This window comes from Plectrocnemia conspersa, unplaced genomic scaffold (assembly GCF_051122295.1).
Source record: "Plectrocnemia conspersa isolate PC_06_02 unplaced genomic scaffold, ASM5112229v1 ptg000011l, whole genome shotgun sequence".
Classification (NCBI taxonomy): Eukaryota; Metazoa; Arthropoda; class Insecta; order Trichoptera; family Polycentropodidae; genus Plectrocnemia; species Plectrocnemia conspersa.
In genome coordinates, this window is record NW_028277175.1 from 6,956,513 (window position 1) to 6,973,438 (window position 16,926).

A 16,926-nucleotide genomic window follows, 5' to 3' on the forward strand; every position below is an offset into this window, starting at 1 on the left:
TATCAGTATTTCTTACTACTATATTTAATCTATGCTTTAAAGATTATCAGAACCATGCATTTGAAAGGCAGCTTTTAAAATATGATATAAAATAATAACTTCTGTCTGAAAGTTTGATATAACTAAAATACGTATTTCAGATAACACTACTGCATTCAAATCTCAATTTGTTAAAATGTATAGCACTTCATCTCCAATGTCGACAATGTTTTAGATTTTAATTAATCGTCTATTTCTCTGATGAAACATATACCTACTTTCTCACGCTATATGCAAAGTGATATTTACGGGTTATAATTTATTGACAGTTAGGAATTCGATATCGTTGTTCAACACAATGCTTTTCCGTGTTCCCGCTGTTACATTTCATTGGAGCAACAATATTGCATAAACAGCGATTGTTGTTGTTTTGGATGCCATTTCTTAAAAAGTAACCAACCATCTCTATTCCGTTTCCGCTAAAATTTCTCGAAAAAGTGTAGATAAAAATAAATTACGGTGAATTTTGATACATAAATAATCGCAAATTGCACATCTATTACGCTACTTTATTATGGGTTCGAGTCTCATGTTTTTTACTTTTAAAATTGTCCTAGAAAAGAAAGATTATCTTGTAAGACTATGAACTCAGGCGCAAAGGTTGTGATTTCATTACGTGAAAGTGATTTCAGTTTTTTTTCTTTAGCGGTTTGCGTTGCTCGCTGCGTTTTTTCTTCCGTGTCCTATATACGCCAAATAAATGATAAATTTACTACGATCGCCTCTCAAACTGTCGTACCTGATTAATTAATATTTTTAAATACCTATCATTTTGCCAGCAAATGTAAGTTTTAAAAAATATTACGTTTTTAAACCAATTCGAGATTTTGTCATGAAAAGATTTTATAAAAAATACTGAAATTGTGTCTTAAAAAAGTATGTAATATTTTTTTCCAAATGCTTTAATGTGGGGTAGGTGCGATAAAAACCTTTTTTCTAATAATAACCTTTATAAAGCAATTTTATTCGTATCCAAAGGTACGTCCAAAATGCGCCCCAATAAAATAGTAGCTGTATCGTAAATTGCCATATATTATAGATTAGTATGTTTTTTATTTCGTATCCATGTATTAAATTAAATTTTAAATATATTTATATATTAATCAATAAAAAATAATACACAATAAAACTATAAAAATCTAGCTAAAATTTAAGAAATAAAGCTTATTTGTTAGTAGCGTCAAGATCTATGTATTTTCGGTGTAATATGTACGCAATAAGGTACTAAGGAGTAAAGTCGATAATACCATAATGTCTGATGAGTCATAATCGCGTCCTTTATTCTTGGAGTCACAGCCAGAACGTCAGCGCTCAGGCTAGCCGAGAGGGGTGGGAGGAGGGGAGAAGGGACAAATTCTCAAAAATATATTTTATAATATGCATTTTGGTAAAATCATATTAGAATACATTTTCACTAGTAGATATCTATTTTTACCAGTGAAATTATAATTTATCTGGCAGTTGCTAGTAAAATTTAATGATTTCAACTTTTCTATATGTAGTAACATATATATTTACATACTCATCATTAATTATTTACATCCAAAGTATTTTTTTTTGTAAAGGTATATTTTCACAGTTTCACCAGTAGATATATATTTCTACTAACATAAATTTAGTTTAATTGATAGGCGATAATATGCTGCTTTAAAATATCTATGAAACACAATTTGGCAATTGTAAAACGTCCATTTCCTGTTCAAACCCAAAACTATCCCAATAAAAGTGCTAAAACTAACTATAGTTTTAGCCCTTTCCAAAATGTCCAAAATACAAACTAAGTCAACTTATCTCTCAAGGGAAAAAAAGCGGAAGAATAAATTCAGATAAACATCGCGTCTCACATATTGCTCTATAGTTTGTCTGCATTTCGATATCACACTATGTTTTAAGAATATGATAGCTATTCTTACCGATATTACTATGGACTTTAATTATAATAAGGCTGATAAAAGTATATTCAAACTGAATTTTGATCGATAGGAGAGCGCAAAAACAATTATCACTTCTCAGAAGGCAAAAATTCACGTCAAAAGCAATAAAATCGTGTCGGCGCCGTCGTAGTGGGAACGCTCGGTAACGAGCGTTCCCACTGCGACGGCGGTGACACGATTTTATTGCTTTTGGCGTGGATTTTTGACTTCTGAGAAGTGATAATTGTTTTTTGCGCTCTCCTATTGGGCAAAATTCGGTTTAGATGTGCTTTATTTGATTCTCACTCGTAATATTGTTATAAAAAGTACGATTTTATTGCTTTTGCCCTGGACTGGAAATTCACTATATGGCAACACTGAGCAGCAAAGAAAATCTGACTAATTATCAGATAAATATTTTTAATAACTTTTAATGCCTAATTAAAATATTTCGCATAAAATATAATATCAGAAAATATGTCGCAACTTATTTGTAGCATAGAAAGGGTTAATTCGTACTTATTATTATTTATTCAAAAAATTATATTACGATATTAAAAATATATAAAATGCCATTTTTGTCATAAGGCCCGGACTCATTATTTTCCCAGGGCCCTGATACGAGTGTACCAGACACAACGATGTTTTCTTAGCTAGCTACAATGAGCTGGTAATAATTATGTTTTCAAATAAATGTGCCATTTCTTACAGATACTTTAAATTAACCAATATTACATGGCCGATTTGCCTGAAAATGATTACACTGTGTCATATCGGATCTCAGATAATCATAGAGTGCTTATGCCATATTATATAAACTTTTAAAATTGGATATTGCGCGTAACGCAACGGTTAAAGAGCATCCGGTCATGTCGACTTATAATGACAGTGTACACACATACATACACGCAAATAAGTGGCATCTGCCGAAGATTCACTCTCACCGCGAGAGCCTCGAGCACTTTCACTGCGTGTGAACCGGTACAATGCACGAAGCACCACCGCCGAAACGTCGGTCGAGGAGAAAGCATCTCTCGGACAATAAAACGGCGAGGGTCCGGCGACTCCTGGTTACCGTGCAAAAATTTCTGCCTAACCAGTTTTCTGGCGCGAGGTGCTTTAAAAAGTATGATGTTCGCTTTAACGTTCAGTGTACTAATTGCAAACATGGTCCACATAACCACCTGTAACAATGTGTAAACTGACATTTATGCCGAAAATAAATTTTAATATCAAATATGAACTTTGTTAGAAACACTGCTAGAAGATTGAAAATCTTCCTCGTCCAGATATTAAAAAAATAAAGACAGTCTTACAGCACACAGTAAATATCAATTTTATATGATGATCGTACCATATTTTACGTCATCCATTTGAAAGGTGCAAGTTCTCAAGTTAAGTTTATAAAAAAAAAAATTTTAAAGAACACATATCGAGACTAATCGAACGTCAAAAGTTAATGTAGCAATTTTCCATGCTTGTGTGACCTCTCGCTTTTTGTAGCTGCACCTATTTAATATAATTACACATATTTTATTTATTTATGTATATAAAACCAGATATGTAAACTCATTTTATATAATATACTTCTCAAAGTTTTCCTGTGTAACCATTTCTCACTAAAATCTCTTTAATGATTTTTTTAATACGATTAGCTGCGAACTTCTAGGTCAACGCAATAATATTATGTAGGTAGATACATTAGCTACATTTTCTCGATTTAATAGATGGTAAGATACTGAACGAATAATAACCTAACCACGATTTATTTTTTAATTTCTGAAATTCTTTAAATCTGCGTAGACTACTACAGAACAAACTAAGCCTCATAGTTGGTTGTCAAGGCTTTAGACACATGTTCTGGCAAACATTCTTAAATCTAAAAACAATTTTTTTTGTTAGCGAACTAACTTTACTTATAGTCACTCAAATAAATAAGAATTGACTATTAAATTGATAATAATAAAATTATTTAAAATAAAGGGAGTCACCGGTGGCCTTCAGAGCACAGTTGAAACAATCTATAGTATCTCACCATTCGCGAATCAAATTATAATTATTGATTTCATGCTGGAAGTCATTAAAATATATTAAAGGTCGTTCAGTGTTTTTTGGCTATTCTGTATATAGATGCCATACTTTCAAACGACTCTAATTTCTTTTAATCAAAAATGTAGAAGGAAAAACGCGATTGCTCCGTGACTGTGAAGTTAATAATCCAATATAAACTTTGCTTTTCAATATAAAATAACATTATTTTTTATTCGTTTCACGTATTTCATTCAGAACGTCCCTAAAGAATAAATTTCATCAAATATATAATTGCTCTTAAGACTGAAAGCTCATGATTTTTTACAGATGTCATAACGCGGATATGTCCGAAACAATATTGTACATAATAATATACAATTTTACATGTAAATTTTCTAACGATCGATAAACGACGTAGTTTCGTTTCGCTCGCCAAAGGTCGAGCTCCATAATAAACCAAAGAGCACTTTCCTTCATGACTCTCTCGTTGTTTACGAGTGAATTTTTCTCAGATTCGAAGCAACGAGCAACGCCATGATGTATTAGGGTTACCATATGTACTTACAGTATTAAAGTTGATATATAAATATATTTACATATATATATATATTTTTTTTTTTTTTGAAATTTCGGGATTCATCGCGATTTATGCTTACTTGTATTTTATATTTCGGCCGTGATTTTCCGGCCATGATCACGAATTGTTTGCGACTGATTGATCAAACAATTCGTGATCATGGCCGGAAAATCACGGCCGAAATATAGAATACAAGTATATATATATATATATATATATATATATATATATATATATATATATATATATATATATATATATTAAATTGTTTAAATTTTACGCAATATTATATTTAAAAAAATTATTTACGTGTTTTTTTCGCGTTGATCTTGTTTTTTTGAATGAGTCTCTCTATATTTCGCCGGAGATTGTCCCATATATATATATATATATATATATATATATATATATATATATATATATATATATATATATATATATATATATATATATATATATATATATATGGTTAATATTTCTAGGAGTCGGATTACTCCGCGTACTTTTTTGATTCCGTGTGGAATCATGGTCCCTACGTTTCGGCCAGATTAGCCCGGCCATCCTCAGGGGAAAATTGAGAATATGAACATCCGGTGTGGGCAAAGCCCAGCATGTGGTTGTTCAGATCCGAACAACCACATGATCTGAACAACCACATGCTGGGCTTTGCCCACACCGGATGTTCATATTCTCAATTTTCCCCTGAGGATGGCCGGGCAAATCTGGCCGAAACGTAGGGACCATGATTCCACACGGAATCAAAAAAGTACGCGGAATAATCCGACTCCTAGAAATATTAACCAAATATTTCTCCGCGAAAACGCATTCAACCACATATATATATATATATATATATATATATATATATATATATATATATATATATATATATATATATATATATATATATATATATATATAAATAAAACACAAGAACTTTAATACTGTAATATCGGTGGCGTTTTTATTTAAATCTCGCGATTAGAACTGTTCGATATTTCGGCTGCGATGTTCCGGCCATGGACCTTACACGTTCTTGCCGTTGGTCAGATTTTATGATATTCATTAATTATCCATTTATCAGGGCTGCGTCATTTGTGTCCGTTGTAATGTAATTGTTTTATTGTGTGATAATTAAGTCTGTGACAATTATATGTGATTTTGTCGCTCGAATAGACTCCAAAACCGGTAGACAAGACTTTGATATCATGCTGCTGTAATCTCGTTTGTTCATTTCGATATTTTTATAGATTTCTATTTCTTTTTCTATTTCATAAAAAAATCAAAAGCCCTCAACGAAATTTTTATCACAGCGCATTTTTTAATAAAGCTGTAACTAAAGTCAGTTTAAATGTATTTAATTTATTAACAAATACAGAGCAGTCACTTACCATTGTAACTGAAGAAATGTTAAAATATATTTATTTAAATATATTATACTTTTGGCGGAACAGTTGCTAGAAGGGTTGAGCACATTGCGAGTAACATCAATAGCCAATTAAATAGCAAAGCAAATGATTTCGAGTGAATTTTGAAAAAGAAAAATCCCTCTCAGTGCCCTTGTCGAAACCACATTTATCTAAGGCACCTTATGTGCAATTTTACCCAGTTCATTTTGCTAAATAACGAATATTTTGAATTGAGTAAAAATAATAATGCTAGTAACAATTTTAGTGGCTTCTGCAAACAGATAGTTACTGGTTTACATTACATTTATTTTAAAATAGAGATAATAAACTTATGATAATTTTATATTAATAAACTTATAAATAATTTATATATTATTATGTTTTTAGTGACTAAATAATTAGCTTTAGTTAACATATTTATCTAAAGTGAAATCAAACAAAATGTGTTAAAATATGTACCGAACGAGTTAAGGCTTAGTTGGAAAAAAATATAAAGTATTCTAAGCCTCTGATTATTCATTGTATTATTCAGCAGCATGTACTTTGTGGGAAATATCTCAAACTATCATGAACTTAGAGGGACGATTGAAATTTTTCTTAAAAAATAACCCAGTCTTTAACTACTAATATGAAATACTAAGTGACTTTGGAATTAAGCTTTTACTGCAGATATCATGGGATTTCTTAGCGAATTTAAGTTAAAACTACATGGAAAACAGTGCTCATACATGTAACTTACACTACGATAGTAATTTATATATAGACACATTTCGTTTCAAAATGCTTTGTGTATTTTCCATCTTCATTTTTAATCCCACAAAAATTTCAAAAGAAAACACGATTTTTTAGAAAATTTGTTTAAAAAATATTGACAAATTTTTAAGAAATTTTTAAGAAATGAAAAAATATTGGCAAATTTTGATGAAATGATGCACACTTCAATTTGACTTTCTGGCAAACTAAAATATGTGCGATATGGCCTTTTTGTAAAAATGGGTATTCTAACCACTGACTTAGAATACCCCTTTTTTAACACAATCGCTATGGATTTAAATGTATTTAGTTAACCTAGAAGCAAGTTTTCGTTTGTGGCACCTAGCACACGCAGAATTTTTAAAATTTTGGTAAACGTTTGAGCTCGTACAAAACTGATTATCACATAAGATAAAAAGAATGCCTTTCTACTTCTTTCTTCCTTGTATTTTTAATCTACGAAACCATTTAGTCAAATGTTTATAGCATGATTTTTATAAACATAAAATGTTTGAGATGTTTTTAACTTTGCATATAATAAATGGCTCACTGAACAAATCTGAGGCTATATAGTATTTTCTTCACGTCACGCAGACTCTTGTAAAAAGTAGTGTTGCGAATCGAGTGCCAATCGAGTCTCATTTAAGTAAAAGGGTAACAATTTCATATCTTCAAATGCTCGTGCTATTAGTAAGTGAAAGGTTACGAGCCACTCAAGCCCATTGTCCATTTACTTTCTTCAAGCGTAGCGATTCTAGTGAATATAATCTTAATCTTATACTGTTTATTTACGATACATAGTCAAGATTAATAGATAGTTTTGACAAGAATTTCACTCTTATAGTACTTTTAAGATACAAGATTCCTTTCAAAAAACTCTTTCTCTTTTATATTAAAAATGTATCAAGTCACGTCCTATTTTTGTATCTATATGAAAAATTTAAGACCCACAATATGCATTTTTCTGAAATGACGTCATTATTTTCAAAATTATAATACTAGCGCTATTTATAACCGCTCGTGAAAAATAGGTCAACAGCTTCTGGTTTGCAAGGTAGTTTTCTTCCCTCTTCACCTTTCGCGTCCTAATTACAAAGTTCCATCATCTTAATGGCGCTTTCGCTGCTACGTGTATACAACGCAATAATTATTATCATCTCCTAGCTGATAGCATTCGTCACACTTTATAACAGAGACTCGAAATTTTGTAGTGCCATTATTAAAACCGCCCATTGGCATGTTTGCTCATAATAACTCGACGCCTTCTAAAACGCGTCGTCATCGTTCATTCGATTGTCTCTCTGTTTACAATGGATTTTCAATTAATGATTTTTTTCTATTTTCATAAATGCTATTTATTTCCTATTTCTTTCTCGGTCGCTAAGAATTTGTTAAACTTTCTATTTGCTATGACAATCGTCGAGTGACACTAATATGATTAGTGATTCGTGTCAAAATTGTATGCGTTGAGACGTCGCTCTGCTGGTTATTCTTATTACAGAAGTCCAATCAATTTTACGCTACCTTGATCATTGACATTGATGCTGATATAATATGACATAGATGCATAAAACATGTGCATAAATTATAATGGTGACAAAAGCGGCAATCGCGAAATTATTTTTGTATTCCGCGATAATAAAACTGTCGAGAAAGTCTAAAAAACGCACACGAAAATTCATTTAAAATGTTAAATATAGATTGTTTTAAATCAACAAACTATATTGATTTTATCGCAAAAATTGTCGCTCAAGAAATAATATACTATACTACTATAACTTAAAGTGGAACTGATCAACAGCCAAAGTCGTGTCGGTCAATTTGTCGTGGCTTTGCTTGATGCACTTTGTTTCAAATTGGAAGTGAAGTGGTAGTTGTATATGAAGTTCTGACTAAATTGTCTCAAAGGATATATATTCATAATGAAAGGAAGGTCCAGCACCCCATCCATTTCTGAATCGTCTAACCAATATCAGTGATTCAGGGCGGAAACAGAATACAGACTATAACATTTTAAAGTCATATAAAGGTACATAAAAGTTGGAATAGCGTAGTCTGCAAGGTCTAGATTGCTAACCCAGAGTCTGCGGATTTAAAACACGACATTTATGGATTATAAATTAAAATAAATTACATAAATGTTACTGATTCTCAGACTCTAACGTTTAATTATGTCTGATTAACACCCAGTTGGTACGGATTTATCCCATTGTAACGCATTGCGATTACGCCTATTAGGTTACAACGTAAAATAAAAATAAAAAAAATGTTATTGTTTCTACCTCAAGAAGGTGAGCAACAAAAAATACGCGTATATTTAACAGTGAATGTGTATTACCAGTAAAGTTATATTTCCACTGGTGTTTCAGTGAAAGTATATCTAAATACGTTTAAATACTGCCCAAACTTAATTTGACAATTGCGAAACGTATATTTTCAGTTCAAACCCAAACCTATCCTAAAGTAATAAACTTCACCCAACTTGATCTAATGAAAGTTTTAAAACTTACTATAGTATTTTAACTGACATAGTAATTACAATTATATTTATACTAGTGAAACTATATCTTTACTAAAAATACACATTCATTGTAATATTTTTAATATTTATTGCAACATAAAATTACAATGAAGTGAAGTGATAGTTGTAAAATTTACTGTAGTTGATGGTTTCTTATCTCAATATGTCGATAATTTCATGAGGTTCTCCCACAATCTGATGATTAACTGTCCACGTTTACATAAAAGAGATACAGCTTCATTATTTGCCCATGTATATGTATCAATATGTCCACAACTCAGTTTCATTCCAAAATCGATAAGCGGAGTATATCATCTGACTGAAATGACTGAATCAGCTGACTGAGGTCGGTCGACAAGAAGATTAATCTCATGTCGACCGACTATGGTGAATCTTGATCCAATAGTAGATGTGCAGCTGGCAATTAAAAATTGACAACAATGTATACTAAAATCTGAATTCAAACTTTTTTCAAATTTTTCTCATGATTTTTTCCCTAAATAGGTGAAAGATTTCTAATTTTGTGGCATACTCAAGATTTAGACTTACCTGTGAATAAATCTCGAATTTTGCTTTGCCATTAGAATCTTAGCTCAGATTAATTATTACCAATGAACAGCTTATTTAATTGAATTATACCCAGGAAGAAATGTTTCTGTGATGATTGAACAAATGCGCACGTAAAAAAAGGGTTATTATATTATGATATATAAAAACAATGGTTGTCAATCATTGATTTTCACACGTTTTCTTATACGTAACAGTGGTTTTAAAAACCTAATTAATAACTCTTAATACCGATTTTTAATTAATCATTCGTGAGATTAGAAAAATCTCAGATATTTAGGTTAATATGGTATTCAAAACTAGATATTACAGATATAAATAACCGATTTAAGCCACTGATCTATCGTGCTTATTAAAATCAGTAAGATAGTCATGTAATTCTGTAGAATGTACATCTAAGATTTGTACTTATTGGCGAAGATATTTTCGCACCGACGAAATCCTTCGTATTTAGCACTGACCCTTTTACATTTTTTACATATTTTACGCGGACGAGTTTAATCTGTGTTTTCAGTGAGTCTTACTAACACAACCAGAGCAATTAGTTTATAAGCTTTTAGCACGTCTTTGTGACAGATTACTTTGCATTGGTATTCTCGAATATTATGCAAACAATTGGGCCTTAGTAGTAGTATAGCTAAGATTTGCCCCACCCGGAGCGATTCTTAACTTTGCCGCCCCCGCCCCCTTATTCTTATACAAAATCTGACCTTTCTGAAAATCTGTAACTTAATGCATGTCTTCAATAAGGCAAAACTTTCCGGGACAGGCGGTCCCTTTTGACCTTCTCCCCTCCTCCAGCTACGCTACATACCCTTCACATATAATATGCATATAAAAAATGTGCAAAGCAGTTTTCAAGTTTAATGAAATATTTTAATGGTTATCAAACACGTGCTCGACTCGAAAAAACAATAAAGAACATTTGGTATCATTTTGACCTATACCGATTTTAAGAAACTGCCCAAATTTTCAGGCCGGCCAAAAATATTTTTATATACATATTTTAAGATCAATCGATTCATAAAATCAGCATTTGTTAAACTGTTGTTTATTATTTACATATTGGTTATATCTTTTTAGCGCATTTATTTTAAGAACCATACTACACAGACGGTCTTTCCATCGCGAAAATGCCGCCTCTAAGTAAGTGCCGCCCGGAGCAGTCTGCCTACATAAAAAAAAGCATCATTAATATTATGTTAGGGACATGATAATTAATTGATAAAATAATTATCCTCAATTTTACACATTGTGGATAATTATCTATCTACGTTTTATTTTCAGAAATAATAAAATTGAAAAAAATCTTACATTAAATACTAATAAAATTAGTTTAGATTGTTCCTAATTTTGTAGCAGTACTGATTTTTTTAATGAGTATCTTTGATATACTTTCAAAGCGAAATTGATTATGATCAATGTCTTTGTCAAAACACGTATATAAACCATACTCTATTAGCAGCTTTTGTAATACATTATCGAATATGATAACCCAAGTTCTTGTCTAAATTAAAATAGAACAATTATTGCTCGGAACTACTACCCGGTTGAGCAATTGCAAAGTGGATTTAGTTTGTGGTAAAATGCAATATCAATATGCTTTTCATACAAGGTTACATATACGCTAATAAATCTATAAAAAATAGCCTTTCACAAATTGTCTGATTAATAAAATGTGATAGATCAATATAAATGTTACATCGTTACGTTACAAGGCATAATTAATAATTACATAATATAATTCGGTGATCGTCTAACTTTCTATTATTATATCGATTAGTTATGGAAGACGTTCACAGTTACCCGCGTTGGCGTTTTGTGTGAACACTCAAAAATATGCACGTCGCTTTTTTCGGTGTTCTATAAGATTGGAGTGCAACGCAAACACGAGACGAGGCCTGGTGCCGCGTGGGAAAAATAGCGTCGTAAAAAGTGTCACGCGTCGGCAAAAGTTTATAGGAGGACGCTCAACTCTGAAGGTTGCTCGTCTAGTGCACAAGGTGAATGTCACGTCCGAGTGTGGCGACTGTTCAGAATCACCTTTTACCCGTTCACTTTCCGGCTCCTCGAACAATGCGACGAGAGATTAGAAAATTAAGCGATCGGAAAGAAAGCGGGAAGCGGGTCGGCTATTGTGGGCACGCGATCTGCGAACGCGTCATCCCACGACCGCTTTTAATTACTCATTTATGAATCAAATCAATCCACTCCAATATACGTAAAACAATATAAAGTATCAACGTTGTTCTTTGATGGCAAAGGAATGAATTTATCAATTCCAAAGAAATAAACTTTTAGTAACTGCTCTCTTTTACGGCACCCGACCTTTAATATTTAAATTGCCGTTACATGAAAAAGTAAACCTTATAATAAAAATCATATTTTATATTAAAATATTTTTTTTTTTATTAATTTTTAATATAAATATTTTATATTTTCTTACTGTACTATTTACATTGCAATATAAAATATATCCAGAGCTAGACTGAATTTTCAGTTATTTAAAAATAATTGGATTGAGCTCTTTAAATCAATTTGCCAGTCATTATTTTTTTAGGGTACCACTGTATTTGCACATGAAAGTTTATATTCGCCTTATAAAAAGCACTGTTAACGATGCTTGTTTAAAAATTTAATTAACTAAAAAACGCTTCGGCATAAGCCGCTTTGTAGGCATTCGTTTGCTTTGCGAATTTTGCAATCGGGACCACACATACAAATATACAAGTAACACTTTATATTTTAATGTACTCTCGCAGGTATTTTCTCACTCGTAATGCCGGTCAGCCGAGTCATTTCGGAAAATTGCCGTCATTATCGCCATTTTTATATTCAATTGGTAACATTGCGCAACGAGATTGCCCAATTTTTATTATTTATACAAAAGCGTCGGAAGTGTGCGCTGTAGCTTCCGTTTCATAAAAGACATTTAGAATATTTAATATCAGTATTTCTCTTCTTATATTTAAAATCGTGATTCTGCGAAAAAATATCATATATGTACATACATACAGGTGCAATTATTTAATTCCCTGAAGCCAAAACTATCTGACATTTATTTTAATCAATCTCTATTCATTGCACATTTCTAAAAAAGATGAAAAACAATTAGCAAATTCGTTGTGAATAGTGTAAGTTATTTACAAACTACATTAAATTTTTATTAATTATAAAAAATGGTATATCTTAATACAATAATCAATGATAGATAATTATCGGCCGGTGTCAATTTTATCAGCACCATTCGAAAGCATACTTCAAAAGTACACTTCAAACCATATCGAATGACATTTGATTGATCAACAGCATGTTAATCAGTTTATCAAGATTAGTAGCAACAAATCTGCTCTGTTTCTTTTTCAATATTGTGACGAAAATTCTAAATATAGGCAATGAAATAAATGTCATCTAAAAATGTTTTTAAAAATTGTATCATGCCCTACATTTCATTCTTTAAAATTAGAGCTAATAATTTTACATTCATAAAAAAGGGATTGCACTGAAATTTAATAGTATATTTTTCATTTTGGCTTAAAAAAAAGTTCAAAAATATTGTTTAGCGACTTGATGATAGTCTCATGGTAGCCATATATTTTACTCTCTGCACCTCGTCACTCTTCTATGCACACTTTAGTTACTATTATATTCTTTGATCTGTGGTTACCATACAGTTGTTTTCGTCGCACGTTGATTTACTATTTATTCAAGTCTTATATGCGTAAATTTATTAAATATGTATAATACAATAATAAACTACTACGCCTTTATTTTTATTTACTATAAATTTTAAATCGCTTGAAGTTAATTTATTTGAATTACTATAAATTTTAAAATTATTTGCGTAAGATTATTGATGGTAAAATAGTATTGATGTATGATATTTATTTTATGTTTTAAATGTAATATGTTTCTGGCCATTGCAACAATAAATAGGCGAGCACTAAGTCTCCCTCAAGAAAAAACAAATACAATTTCATATTAAAAATGCTATTCTTATGAAAAAATTATGGTTGTGGTCCGTGGGATTTAACATTTCTGTGTGGTCCGAAAGATTGGCAACTGCTGCCTTTATACACAACTTAATAAAAAGCAATTGATTCTGTCATAGTTTAAGTTTACTACATAGAACATTGCATTTCAAGTGACATTGATAAAACATTAATAATATTTTGCGACGAATATTTTTCAAATCGTCATCAATATCATGACAGTCTTAAATTTTAATATAAAATAGATAACGTTGTGCTTCATTGCATTGAAGCGGTGTTCTATTTTTAGATGACTACATATATATAAAACATATATATTAATTAATATTGTGCTCGAGGATATTGTGTACCTTGTATAACATAGAGCGCAACCTAATGACTCTTGAGAATGCTTCTTTGGTCTGGTCCAAATAATACAACATACCCAATTTTAATATGAAATGTTCAAAAATTCTTAAGATTTTATTTAAATTAAATTAAGATTATCATGCGTAAAAATGGTTATCCCAATGCGTCACTACGATACAATTTAATACATTAAAAATAAAAATAATAATACATATTAAAAAATATTCAGTAATTTTAAAAGTATTTTATACAAACCGGACCAGCTCCTCGTAGCTGACAAACGCGATCATGATTCTCAAAGATGTTTTGGGATTCCTCGAAAATATTAATTGTTAACTACGCCCTTCAGTTCGTATAAATAATATTAATGTTTACTTGATAATGTCTTGCAATACGAGCAGTACGTATTGCGTTATTTTCTCCCAAAAAATTTTATGATTACTATTTATAGCTTTTCGGGAAAAAATTCCCCTCAAAGTCTTGATGGTCATGGATAATGCTCCTGCTCATCATTCATTCCTTTAGGCTGATTTACTAATATTTTAATGGTTATTAGGTGCTCTATGTTAACGCTATAGAATATAAAATTTAAACTTATACAATTCTGTCATAAAACTTTAACCTTACCACATTTTTTATAGACTATATTTAGGTAATCGAACAGCTTTCCCCGCGGACGATTTTTCTGATTCGCTTTTATGGCCCATTTGCAAGACGAGATCAAAAATCGTGACTAGTGCGCCGTCAATCCCAATCTCTTTTGTTCTATGTCGCTCGTATCCTTTCTCTTTTCCAGATCGATAGTAAAGGTTAAAACTTACTGAGATTTTACTTTACTCTTTTCAGATGGGACCCAAAGAAGCGCATCACTCCAGACCAGGCCAGCAAACACGAATGGGTCCAGTCGTCTCAAGTGAAGACGCCTTGCAGCCAGCAGCCTCCCAGTCCTTTAGGAGCGCCTCACCTTCCTCCGCTCCACGCCAAGGGTGAGCCCCCTGGCGCTCCGCCCCTACCACCGGCTCCGGCACCCAGGCACAAAGTAGAACCTCCGGCGTTCCAGAGGGGACCAGAGTTGGCCCCCAACGCTCTGGTGAACAAGTCTAGCGCGATGACCAACAGCGTCTCCGATCTGGAGTCCGCCCACCAGTACTCCCTGTACAGACTGTACCACGGAAAAAAGACGCTGACCAAGCTGGGTGCCGGCAGCGGGGTACACACCCACGGCACCATGCACCACTCTCAATCCACGGGGGACGTTTCCGCCATGTTTAGCCAAGCGTGATATCTACTTGACAGCTGCCGCGCTCTGAACAACAAATTTTGAAGATTTTCAAGGGATTGTTGATGTCGAAGAGTTGCATAAAAGTGCGCGTCGGGTCGAGAGATTTCAGCAGCACGGTGGCCTATAGTCGCGAGATTCGAAACTATTGTGAATAGAGCATCCAACATATTTCCTAAAATCTACATTCAAAATGTATCCATTCAATGCAACTACTTAGTAATTTTAAGTATCAGAAGAGACCGGAGATAATATAAACTCATATGGTACAGTAAATTTCAAAATAATTGTAAAATATATAGTGTATCTCTTAGTTTGATTGATTTCTTACAGATCGACTAGTATTGTATGGTTCTAGAGAAAAACTAGAACAGTATCATAATTGTCAATTACTTTTTTATCGAATCAATCATTTATTTTAACCAATTCAAGCCCTTATGTTTATTTGAATTTTTACCAACTGTAATGTTTGGATTGATCTAATCTTTTATAAACCCCTGCTATATGAAAATCTATATAAATTATGCATATAATAATAAAAGTTCAGTAATTGCCATAAACGATCAGTTATTTATCGACTAACGGTTAATAAATCTCCGATTACGGAGCTTTATTAACCGTTAATTCTAAAACTAGTCTATTTATTCCCAAAAGTCAGTGACATAAACATATACACGCAGAATTCACATAAACAGAACTGAATCAGAACATATAAAACACTTAAATAAAACACATATTTGATAAAGTACGTAGAACAAGGCAAGATTATAATAAATAAAACATATGTAACTATAACAACTAATTTTTAAAATTGTTATAGTTTTATATGTTTTACCTGTTATAATCTTTACCTTGCTTTGCGTACCTCAACAAAATAAACTTACACATACAAGGCAGAAATAAAAGGATAAACGATGTTTTTGTGCACTGACTTGAAAAAATAATAATAATAATGGAATACTTAGAACAAAAACACTGATAATTTTTTGGCAACTAAATCATTTTTGGATTCTCTGGGTTGTATAAAATCTCTAAAAAACTTTAAAATAGACTGTAACTTATTTTTTTTAATATATGCATTTTTACTATTTAATTTTATGCTTTTAATGCATACAATTTTTCTGGTTAACCCTTTAATTACCAAATATTTTTAAATTACCACTTAAATACCGATGTATTACATAAAAAAAAATATAAGTTAAAAAAATGTTATTCACCCTTTAAAGTTTTTTTTCAAGAAATGCTACATTTCTTACTTTCATGATAAGTTTGAATCTATAGTAAAATTCGATATATCAGATTTCGGCAATTAAAGGGTTAATATAATATCTCCGGTCTCTTTATACCTGAAATTGTTAAGACTTCCAAACAGAAGTGTAAACAATATGTGCAAACTACAAATTAATAAAATTAGACACTATTATAAAACATTCATGATTTTGATTAATGCTAAATGTGTAAGTGTAAAAAATAAGCGAACGGATACATTTTGCAGTG

General features: G+C 31.6%; 1 protein-coding gene across 1 annotated transcript in view; it reads left to right on the top strand.

Moving 5' to 3' along the window:
* Window positions 1-16,334, top strand: part of LOC148229276 (dual specificity tyrosine-phosphorylation-regulated kinase 2-like) — a 60,029-nt gene extending 43,695 nt beyond the window's left edge. Inside the window, exon 9 of the mRNA XM_088196500.1 lies at window positions 14,997-16,334. Coding sequence (XP_088052626.1) covers window positions 14,997-15,432 — 436 coding nt within the window. The 3' untranslated portion in view covers window positions 15,433-16,334. The remainder of the gene's footprint in view (window positions 1-14,996) is intronic.
* Window positions 16,335-16,926: the final 592 nt, after the last annotated feature.